Genomic DNA, 11440 nt, shown 5'->3' with positions numbered 1-11440 from the left:
TTGAGTAATTATTTATTCTTTTATTTATTTAACATGATAAAAACAAATTCAAGAGTGTAAAATCTGCAATATTGTCGAGACCAAAAGGTATGGTCACCACTCATCACTCGTTCTCTGTTGTTTGAATTGAGACACAGCTCCAGAACAAAACTATTTGTACTTTTTTATTTAACTTTATTTGTCCTTTCTTACTAATATGCCAAAATTGTGATTTAAGTGCCCCCAACATTTTTTGTTTTTTATGATCACATTAGCAATCATGGACTTGTTCTTTTTTAAACAATTTTTTCCATGATTTGTGGTACAAGATTGAGTCTTTTTTAGATTCTTAAGGAAATGGGTAATTGAAGATTCACTATTTTTTGGGTTGAAATTAAGTATAATAATAAATATAAAAATATCCAGGGAAGTTATGTGTTGTAGCAAAATTTTGTGTACAGTGTATTAATCTAAGCGATTTCTTTTTTGTTTTCCAAAAATATTAATTTAAAACTTAATTTTTTGAAATTTTAATTGAATGAAAGGAAAAATAATATCCACTTCTACCTTTAGCCAAACTCACAATCATACATGAGAACTCATAGACTTAGTAAGTCTCACATTCATATTGAGGCTACAAGTAAAAAAAGTATTATTAACTAGTGAAGAAAAACATATATCACAACTCATTAACTTAACAAGTCTTGCAATCTAAGTTAGGATTGGGGTGCTTAACATTCCATATACATTACTATAATTTTACTTAGATGAAAATCATGCACATCGAAAGTTTTTCTTTACATTCTCACCATAAAGAACATACAGTATGATATTGACTCCTACATATTCTTAGAAGGGACATCCTATTTATGGTAAAAATGTTTATCTTCAATCTCATTATAATACAATACTTATCTATGATTATGTTCATCCCATTTTGAATTTTACATTCTCAATATATCATAACTTAAAATTCCAAGTGTTTAACTCATTTGACTTTTCTCCTTCAATCTTACTTTCTTATAGTTACATAAAATTAATCATCCTTCTAATTGTGGTGCTTATTATTTACTTTGATTTACCTAAAAATGTGTCTATATATTACTTTATGAAACCAACCATGCTCTCTTTAAATGACTTTGTTTCCACACCCATTCACAATCATGTTGTACCCTTTTTATATTTTGGGGTGATGCAACAACACTTTACTAATTTTACATTGTATTCAAGTCATACATTGTATTGCTTCTTAACACCAATATTACATTAAGACAATGTCCATAATGTTGACATTTGACAAAACTTTACGTTAGACTCTGATTGACTTACACAACATTTTCCTTTTATTTAAACTTAGATAAACTTCATATAGCACGACATAAGCGAGGTCCAACTACAATAAACATGTAATTTGAAATTCATTAATGTCTCTAGTTTATTATACAATGTGATTGCTTTTTGGTTAAAAAGGGTAGGAAAGCCTTTTTGTCTAAGCCATTCAAAGTTTTGCTTATATAATGTTATGTTTGGGGGAAATCGGAAGATATTTGCATCCCATTATTTTTTTTTTGTAAAAAAAACTCTCAAAGAATGGAAACAATTTCTGCACTGTTTTTCCATTAGTCTTTTCTTTTCTACCAATGCAAACAAAGCATTCACGAAGACAATTTATGACTAGGCTTAAACATCTTGATTTTTCTCCATTTTAACAAATTAAAGGCCACAAGTATTCTACGAATAATGTTTAAGAAATAGAAACTTTACATTCAAAATCACAACTTTAATATTTTTAAGATATCTAATACGTTATTATCCCGTGCAAATTAAATTAGTGCATGCAAGCATAAAATAACTTGGTTAATTTAAATGAATGTTTCTTTATATTTACATTGTATAATAAATTAGACCGGTTCTAATAATGGAACTAAAACTTGTTTTGTTAGTTATTTCAGTACGAGTCCTCAAGAAACGCTTCATACAATAAAGATAGGAGACATGGATTTTGAATGTCTAAATTAAACATCAACCATCTTACAATTTATCTTCCCCTTAAAAATGTTTACACATAAACAAAAGAAAAATATCTACATCAATAATATATGAATTTCATACACTACTATTTTGTATTATCTAACATTTATATTTAATATAAATTAATAATAAATAATATACTAATTATATATAAATATTTACATTAGTAATGTATAAATATTACCCTTAATAAATAAACTATTATGGTGATTATTTGGTTCCACTATGATTTGCATACAGAATTGTTGAGTAACGTGATAATCCAAAAATAAAGTAATCTTACTTTAACCTCAAAGTTGGAAAGAAGGGTAATAGTATTAGTGGCAGTCAAATAGGACTGTGGACCTGTAATGGTAAACTGCACGCCTGACATGATAATCATTATCATACTATTGCTCCACTAATTCTGCAATTAACAAACAAACACTATATATTGAAAGGTAACAACAACTCTTTAGTATAGTGATATAATACAAGACCATGAGTCTAAATCTTATGACCCGTGAGACTATGACTCAACCTATCACGTTCATGCATGAAATATAACCTATTCAGTTAAGGTCATTATTTTTGAAAATGGTTGCTAACCTACACATAGCATAGACATAGTGTTTAAGTAAAATGAAAATGTAATATCTTTTAAATGTTAAATGAACATTACCTAATAGTATTATAGTAATGTAAAATAAAAATAGATTAAGTTAAGCATATTTTGATTCAATTATTTAGGTTTTTCCTTTATAATTTTTGTTCCATTACTTTTTATTTCGAAGTTTGTCTTTCTACCGAGTTGAACCAACCCGTATATTTTGTCCTCATTATTATTTTCTAAGACAAATGACAGTGACATGTTAATTTCATGTGACGCATCCATCTCCTTCGAAATTATTTAATAGTAACACCCGCCAACCTCCATTTCTCATTCCTCCACTTACATCTCTGCTACTCACTACTACTACTACTCTCTCTCTCTCTCTTTCTTTCCGTCAATGTTAACCTTTTTCCGTTAACAATGCCAACATCTTCAACTAGAGCTCACGACCGTGAATCCAGCCCTGACTCCGTTATCTTCACTCTCGAATCCAATCTCAGCCTCTTCTCTTCCGCTTCCGCCAGCGTTGACCGTTGTTCCTTCGCTTCCGACGACCACCACTCTCTCTCCTCCGAAATCTCTTTGGTATAATAATTATTAACTATTCAATCAATTATGTGAAATGAAGAAGTAGTCTAGTGTAGTTTCTTTTTCTTTTTTTGTTCTTATCTCCTTTAATAGAAATGTACTTGTAAGGAATCGAACTTTCATGTTTTGATTCTGGTGATCTAGCCGAAGTTTTACAGTAATAAACCAACGTCTTGTCGTTAGTGTGTAGTTTCTTTACAATGACACATGTCTAAATGCTTTGTATCCGGATCTTGTTATTTTCAGCATTGGAGCGGTCCAGATCCGGATCCGGATCCAGGTCGTGGAAAACGACATGCACAACACAACGATAACAAGCACCGAACTCGTTTCTGTAGAAAAGGAGAAAAAGCAAAAGGCATGTTATAACAACATTCATATTTCATTTTGTTACTTTTTTGTGGAAAAAGCAAAGAAAGTAAATTAAGTAAATAAATAAATGAGTTCGCTGTTATTTCGAAATTGACACTGTAGCCACTATCTATATTTCAGTTCAAAAGGAAGACAGTGACACTGAAGAAGATGGAAATCGAATCTTGGATTTCGATTCAGCCCGAAACTCTTTCTCTCTAGCTCTCAAAGGTACAATGAATCACTCATAAACTCTTATTCTGAAGTTTTTGGCTATAGTTCTATTTAAAAAAAACTAAAATAATGTACTTAGTTTTAGAAAATTATCATTTTCATCTCTAAAATTGTAGTACTAATCATATTCATATCACAAATTTAAAGACTAAAATGATAATATCCTAAAATCAGAAACTTATATGATTGTTAGCTACAAATTCAAGGAGCCTGAAATAGTAGTTTAGTCTTTTTTTTAATTTGAGTTTCTTTGGTACTGAAGAATGTCAGGGTAGGAGATCAAGATCTGAAGCTTTATTCAATAAGCACGATCGGAGAAGGCCTGCTTCATTAGATCTGAACAATGCAATTGCCACAGGGTATTCGCCACGATTGGAAGCTATGAAAAGGAGCTCAGTTTTGGGTCGAAGGTCTGGTAGTGGCAATTTTCCGAGTCCTGGAACGCCAAATTATCGTCAAGCTAGTGTTGCTATGCAGAAAGGTTGGAGCTCGGAGCGAGTTCCTTCGCACACCAAGGCTGCTCACAAGCAGGTTGGTGCAGCATTGTTGCCTCTCAGCAATGGACGAACGTTGCCGTCTAAATGGGAAGATGCTGAGAGATGGATTCTTAGTCCTGTTTCAGGAGATGGCACTGGAAGGGCCTCACTTCCACAACCGCAGCGGAGGCCTAAGTCGAAGAGTGGTCCACTTGGCCCCCCGGGTGTTGCTTACTACTCATTGTTTTCACCAACTGGGCCATTGTTTGAAGGTGGGAATGCAGGGAATTTTATGGCAGCTTCTCCGTTTTCTGCTGGTGTTATATCAGCTGATGGATTGACAGTTGGTTCCAGTGGCCGTGGGAGAGTGCTTCCCATGAGAGCTGATCCTTGTATGTCCCGCTCCGTTAGTGCCCATGGATGTTCTGATATGCATAGCCAGTCATCAATGCCTGCCCAAGGTTGCTATAGAATCCTTGTTCTAATCTTATTTCCCTTTGAATTTTTATGAAATTACAAATATGAATTTGACATATACATCAATGAACTTATGTTTGAAAAATATACTCATCTATGCATACTTGAGTTTTGAAGATCACATGTTTCAGAGTTGAATCAACAGGATCAAATGAATTTTAATATCTTGATTTCCAATCTTCAGTTGGTTCTGTATTGACCGTTGTTGCTTGGTGGTGTGGATGAAACAATTGGTTTCATCAGATGCTTATTGCATGCTTGTGTACTTTGTAGTTGATCATTTTATGCTTAATGATGTCATCAACAGTATACATTATGGTCTTCTTATGTGATTTGGATACTGTACTTCTGTGCATTGGATATAGCAATGATGATGGTTCTAACTTACAGATGAGAAGTTTGATGATTTCAAAGATGCGGACACCAATGTATCTCCTGCAGTTTCGAGGAGGGACATGGCAACTCAGATGAGCCCAGACGGCAGCTCATGCTCCTCTCCTAATATGAGGCTTTCTTTCTCTGCCTCCACTCCACCTCCCCTGCCTGTCACAGAATTTCAAAGTGCCTCTTTCTCCAAAATTGATATCAGAGATGTGCAGGTAGATGAACGTGTCACCATGACTAGGTGGTCCAAGAAACACAGGGCCCTGTTCTCTGGCAGAGGCTCAGAAAATGTTGACAGCTGGAAAAAGAAAGAAACAAGCTCTCGATTTTCATCTTGGGACAACTCTGAGGGGTCGAAGACTGTTTCAAAGTATGTATACCCTTGTATTTTTTCAATTTTGTTAAATTTATCGGGTAAACAAAGTAATTTGATTCAAGATAACTTAAAACTAAAACTAATGGGCCATAGAATGAGTTTTCTATTAAGCAGTGAAGTTTTCCCTTTAAAGTGGATCTTTTCCACTCGGCTCTTATCCAAATGCTGTGAGATATGCAGAAATTGTATTTCATGGTGGTACCATAATATCAGGAGTTTATGGATTTGATGGTGATGGATTTTCTGGCTTAGCTATGTTATTGGCCTTGAAATGATTTGATTAAAATGCAAGTTTACATGATTTGTCAACACTCTCTATTACCTACCAAATATTACACAAATTGATCATCCTTATCTAATTTAAGACCTAACAATTTTATCTTTAGAGAAAACTCAGATTTGCTGGCTAACAAATCTTTATGCGAGTTGTACCTTGTTTCTAAAATGCCAGCAAATTTTGTCCAGGGCTAACAGGGAGATAGCGAAGATCACAGCATGGGAGAACTTGCAAAAGGCAAAAGCTGAGGCAGCAATGCGGAAACTAGAGGTTAATTCTTATTGTTCGTAGTAGAATTCCAATATGAAGTTCTTGTTAAAAATATTTACTGCAAAATAAAAATAACTACTTGTAGTGAGTCGTGACTTTATGTATAATGAATATTGGCTTAGATAATTATCAAACTTGTTATTGCTCCTTCATGGCAAATATTTATATTACCAATGGTCAGTTTGGTATGGGTGTAAAAAGGGGGTGAAAGGTTCGTGAATCAATTTGTAAGTTGTATCAGAAACTCATCCATGAAATTTCCACCCCTTCTTTTGCCTATATATGAACTGACCATAAAAGATAAAGAAGAAGGAGAAGAACTTAAGATGGAGGAAATAAACAATTGGATCATGACGTCATTATTGTTTTCTCTATTTCAGATGAAATTGGAAAAGAAGCGAGCATCTTCTATGGATAAGATTATGAAAAAGTTGAGATTGGCTCAGAAAAAAGCTCATGACATGAGAAGTTCAGTTTTAGCCAACCAGGCTCATCAAGTTACCAGAACGGATCACAAGGAAAAATCAATTTGTAGAACCAGCCAAATGAGTTCTTTGAGTGGTTGTTTCACCTGTCCTGCCTTTTAAGCTTCTCCACCATTCTTTCTGTTCAAATGAAGCTGGGTAATTTTCTCTGCAAGACTTGTCCTAATTCAGTAATCAATTTTTTTCAAGTCTTTAATTAACTTGTTTTAAGAAATATTTAAAGCAAACACACTGTTCTATAATGATTGTCTACATTGTTTGGAGTGGTATTTGTCGAATATATTACAGACCTAAGTTTTCTAAAATAGATGCATGCTTTCTTTGCTTCCTTCTCGTGTACGCAACACCTAGCTTCCCCTTGACTTTTGATAGGGTCGTTTTTTTTATTTAGCTACATACTATTGAAATGCACACTGGTTGTGTCCTGGTTCATTCTTATGCATGTTGGTGAAAGGCTGATTGATTACATCCATGGCCAGGTTTCAGAATTCTAGAGGATTTGAAAGTGCAACATGTTATTGTTAGTGAACGAAAGGGGTACAAAGGAGAACACCTTCCTACATTGACAGTAAATCGGTACATCTGGTTTTGCAATGCATGAAATTCTAGCACCTCCTCTAAAGGTCTGCGACATAATCTAAACCTGTTTGTGCCTCACCATTGAGAGTTTTGATTCAATGATAAAATGCTTCTGTACGTAGGCCAAACTTTAGAAATAAGCTTCTTTCTGTATTTTTCTTTTCTTCTTATAGGACAGTTTGTGGTTCAATGTAATTTATTATCTATATCCATCAATAGTAGAACGTTAACCATAGGTTACTGTTATTTAGACTCCTCAAAGTCACGTATGCATCAAGTTCTAGTTTGATCTATATTTATCTCTTGTTTTCCATCTCTTGCAACTGTTGCTATTTTATCTGCATCGGGTTACTATGTTACATGAGAATAAATACTTTAGCTTGCATATCTTTTAAGGGGGTTTAATAAATATTTCAATGTTGACTATTTTTAAGGTATTATAGACTATATTTACTTTACCTTGCATATCTTTTACTTGGTCAACAATAGAAATTAATATTTTTGTAGAGTGATAGTCTAGAGGCAATCAACATCATTTCCAAAAGTTTACAAGTCTGGATTGGGATATAGCTTCGGTTATTAACAACATTCGTCATTTACTTATAGAAAAAAATTGGAATGTTCAGCTTCATCATGTGTTGAGAGAGGGCAATATGGTGGCACACTTTGTCAAAAGTTAGAATCTATATTCATGCTGACGTTCAGTTCTGGAATACAGCTCCTACTGAAGTAACTCACATCTTAGAGGAATCTTTTTCCGTTAGTCTAGTTTTTCTTTTCCCATATACCAAAAATAAAAATTATTAGTTGTGAGTAAATTCAGCTGATTATGTCATTGGACATGAATTATGAGCTGTAAAATCAATCATTGTGTATGTTCTACTCCTGATCTCCCTCTATTATTCCTTTAGGCCAAAGTTTTGTATTCTCTATCTTTTTGGATACATCCAACTTGATAATGAAACATACAATTGTGTGTGACAAAATATAGATTTCAAATACTATAAACTCGTGATTGTGTCAAACTGTTATCAATTCCAATTGTACTACAAATAAAACCACTGGAGTGCTATGTTATTAGCAAATTTGAGTCAAATGCAGAGATTATAATGTCTGAACAAAAACTACCCTTTTAGGACGTACCTTGCAATCTAAAAAATCCTTCTCTAAATAAAATGAAGCTGTTTAAGACACATCTGAAGAAGGAGCTTTTCCCATCTTTGTTGTATCCAGAAGCAGTTGAGGCATGCTGCCACAAAATGAATCCTTCACGTTGCACAAATAAGAGTTGTTGTTAAGTAATAGCCATGAACATGAAAATCATTTTCGAGGATAATGAAGGGTTAAAAACCAACCTTAATATGTGGTTGAATACTAGTTGAGGGATGTGAAGTAGTTACATTTGTCACTGATGGTGGAACAATAGACTGATCTGAGAAGCTGCAATGCTTCGAAAAATTATAAGAAGGCGGCACCAAGCTTTCGACATTTGCAGATGAGGCAATTCCTCTGTTAGAATTCTGAAATCCATTAACCTCATCGAAATTCAATCCTGTCTGAGGCAATATCATAGGTCTTAGTCCTCCTGGTGAAGACATTGGATGCAAGCTCAAACCATTTCTCATCATTAACATCTGCAGAATCAATCACAAGCACTAAAATGCTGTATTAACTTCCAAGTTCCAAACACTTTTGTCTCAATTAACAAGATTGAATTAAAATACTGTGTTGACTCTCAAAGTACTGAAAATAATTGAAACAAGTGAACAACTTCAAAGACAAATATGGGTCAATAGTCTTTGGTTCTTTGGCTTCATCAATACAACTGTGTCATAGTTAAGGATAAATGTTTCTACAAGAATATTTAAGAGCTAACTGAATCAGTCAAGCTATGTAGTGCAAATCAAGTGAACAAAGAAATAATCAATAATACATGTTGTTTGTTCATTGTTCATAACCTAGCAGTATGATGCATTGCATGACCCAAAATAGATTTAAAAGTTCTCAATTGGTAAATGACATTGTGCACAATAAAGGAAAGTTTATCTAATGAGGTGTTTGAAAATGGTTGAAATAGTTGAATAGGAGAATCACTATGACTATAGTGCTTGATAAATTTACTACAAAAGAAAAAGATTTATTTGATATTATGGATGACCGATTATGGAGGGATTATTTCGTTTTTGTGGGTTGGTCTGGTCTATTGCTCTTTCCTTGAGCCTATTTCGCCTTGAGGAAACAAAATAGGACTAACATTGAAGGATAAGAAAGTATTCATCAAAAGTAAAATTTGATTTATGTAGAATAATAAGTATTCTTGTTTAGGGTATTTTTTTGGGTTTAATATTGTGAGTCTATAACCCAAATACATTAGCAGCAAAAGATTTTAGTAAAATTATGAGCCGCATTGAGAACAAAGGATGTATTCCATTGTCTAAGGAATGGTAATTATATAACATCACAAGCTGAAAGAAAACTCACTTGTACTTGAAGCTGAAGCTGCTTTAAATATTCTATGGCCTCATCTAGCATTGAAGCTTTGTCTGTCTATTGAGAACAAACTCAGCATATTCATCCACAAGAGAAAATCTTTTATAAGATAAACTTAAAAGGATGGCGGCATAATTTTAAATTACGAATTGCGGCCGCAATTTTGCGAATCGTGGCTGCATTGGTCGTTTCTTTTTTATAATTATCCACAATTGTCGTAAACACAATATAACTCCAAAAATGCAACCGCAATTTAAACCACAGAATATGAAACAATATGTACCTTATTAGAATTCGGAATTAAGTTCTGCAGGGCTTTCATTTTCTCGTTAATTCTACTCCTTCTTCTCTGCCCATTCATTAAAATTATCAAAGAAAACTCCCAAATCACAGAAATTTCTACAAAAAAGATATGAAGGAGCAAACCTCAAAATCTAACCTTTTCAGACAAATTATGAAACTCTGCAGCTCTGCTCCTCTTTGAGGAAGTACGTGATGGTGGGAAAGGCTTTGATGATGGCAACTCCAAAGCCTCACCATTCTTCTACACATAAAGAAATGAAAACAAAAAAGAAACCCCATTAATAAAACTACTCAGAAAAACTTCCAAAATGCTATAAGATCTAGCAAATCATATGTTTTAACTTTTCTTAAGCTTTGCACCCCATAATAAGCATAGTAACTAATACTAATAGAAAATTCTAATATTCACCGACTTTCAACTTTGATATTTTAATTGAAAATTTGAGTTTCATGTATGTATAAGTGTAACAAAGAAAATCTCATAATTTTTAGATATCCAAGGGAAAAAACTTTGAGATACCTTTTGGATATATAATTATGTGTGACATCTTTTGTAAAACGAAACTTGAAAGAATTTTAACAAATACCTCAAGAGAAGAAGTGAAATCACATGTAGTGGTGTTGTTGGAATGAGAATTGTGAAGAAAAAGAGAAGGATCAGGGATGTAAGCATAAAAATTATTTGGGTCAGAGAAAGAGTTATTTGGGTCCATCTCTGGTGGTGGTGATGGTGGTGGTGGAGAAAGGAGTTGGTTGAAGAAAGAAGATAAGTCTTCAGAATCAGAAGGAATGATGGGTCTCATTGAAAAAGGATTTGTTTTTTGGATACCATCATTGCCATTGCTACTTGCAGCCATGAAAGTTTGAAGGGTCAGAAAAGTGGGAGGAAGAAGAGAGAAAAAGGGGAATGTTTTGTTTTGCTTTGCTTTGCTCAGCTCAGCTCAGCAAGTAGCTTAGAACAGAAATAGCAAATTGGAAATAGGTGACAGAGGTTTGAGTTTATGGATTTATTTTATGTCATCCCGGGATTAGTGTTTTAAAATAGTTTCATTATGTTGGTACGAGGTTGTTTACTGTTATTAAGGTTAGATTACTCTCCTGCCTCAATTACATGAGTTTATAATCTCCTTCAATACCGAAAAGATAAGTGACATGAAAAATTAAAGAAAAATGTATTCTTTCATTTATAATAATATTTTTGTTCTTAAAATTACAAACAAAAACATAATTTTTCTTCTTGACTAATAGAGAGAATTCTGGTTAGTTAATATACATCCTCTTGTTTATAGTTAATACAAGTGTTGTTTTGATTGTGTAAAATATCAATCTTCATATGCTAAACAATCTCTGAAGTTTTTTTTCCTTTTTTCATTATTGATTTTGAGTGGCTTTTGGTTTTGCATGGATTATGCTGAGGGTTAACTAGAGTACTCAATTTTTATGTCATTGGACATTGGTTTAATCAACTAAGTTGATTTGAGGAAATTAATTAATTTAGTTAAAATATGCAAGGTGATGTTTCTCCTTTTTAACACGAAATCTCTATAC

The 11440-nt window shown here is 33.4% G+C and overlaps 2 protein-coding genes across 4 annotated transcripts; one reads left to right on the top strand and one right to left on the bottom strand.

Annotated features, from left to right (window-relative positions):
- Positions 2923-7332, top strand: LOC109343208. 2 transcript variants are annotated; one of them, XM_019581402.1, is made up of 8 exons: positions 2923-3187; positions 3437-3548; positions 3683-3772; positions 4029-4712; positions 5119-5482; positions 5954-6035; positions 6416-6652; positions 6998-7332. In XM_019581402.1, exons 1-7 carry the CDS (start codon positions 3023-3025, stop codon positions 6620-6622), a joined length of 1704 nt encoding a protein of 567 aa, XP_019436947.1. In that variant the 5' UTR covers positions 2923-3022; the 3' UTR covers positions 6623-6652; positions 6998-7332. The 2 variants fall into 2 exon arrangements, with proteins under 2 accessions (XP_019436947.1, XP_019436948.1); XM_019581403.1 differs by having other exon boundaries at positions 2924-3187; positions 4038-4712; positions 6416-6658; positions 6912-7332.
- LOC109343210 (transcription factor ALC-like) lies at positions 8023-10907 on the bottom strand. 2 transcript variants are annotated; one of them, XM_019581405.1, is made up of 6 exons: positions 10480-10907; positions 10029-10130; positions 9873-9938; positions 9581-9646; positions 8455-8733; positions 8023-8365 (listed from the first exon to the last, which is right to left on the bottom strand). In XM_019581405.1, exons 1-6 carry the CDS (start codon positions 10747-10749, stop codon positions 8285-8287), a joined length of 864 nt encoding a protein of 287 aa, XP_019436950.1. In that variant the 5' UTR covers positions 10750-10907; the 3' UTR covers positions 8023-8284. The 2 variants fall into 2 exon arrangements, with proteins under 2 accessions (XP_019436950.1, XP_019436949.1); XM_019581404.1 differs by having other exon boundaries at positions 10029-10133; positions 10480-10906.

The sequence above is a fragment of the Lupinus angustifolius genome, chromosome LG03 (assembly GCF_001865875.1).
Source record: "Lupinus angustifolius cultivar Tanjil chromosome LG03, LupAngTanjil_v1.0, whole genome shotgun sequence".
Taxonomy (NCBI): Eukaryota; Viridiplantae; Streptophyta; class Magnoliopsida; order Fabales; family Fabaceae; genus Lupinus; species Lupinus angustifolius.
This window is presented reverse-complemented; position numbering and strand designations above follow the sequence as displayed.

What these genes read in the sequence shown, in the direction of transcription:
- LOC109343208 (XM_019581402.1), top strand. Translation starts at nt 3,023, where the DNA reads ATGCCAACATCTTCAACTAGAGCTCACGACCGTGAATCCAGCCCTGAC. An exon ending in AAAAGGAGAAAAAGCAAAAG is followed by an intron (nt 3,549 to 3,682) that starts GCATGTTATAAC and finishes TCTATATTTCAG; the next exon opens with TTCAAAAGGAAGACAGTGAC. An exon ending in GTCATCAATGCCTGCCCAAG is followed by an intron (nt 4,713 to 5,118) that starts GTTGCTATAGAA and finishes TCTAACTTACAG; the next exon opens with ATGAGAAGTTTGATGATTTC.
- LOC109343210 (XM_019581404.1), bottom strand. Translation starts at nt 10,749, where the DNA reads ATGGCTGCAAGTAGCAATGGCAATGATGGTATCCAAAAAACAAATCCT. An exon ending in AGCTTCAGCTTCAAGTACAA is followed by an intron (nt 8,734 to 9,580) that starts GTGAGTTTTCTT and finishes TTGATTCTGCAG; the next exon opens with ATGTTAATGATGAGAAATGG. An exon ending in GTATTCAACCACATATTAAG is followed by an intron (nt 8,366 to 8,454) that starts GTTGGTTTTTAA and finishes TGCAACGTGAAG; the next exon opens with GATTCATTTTGTGGCAGCAT.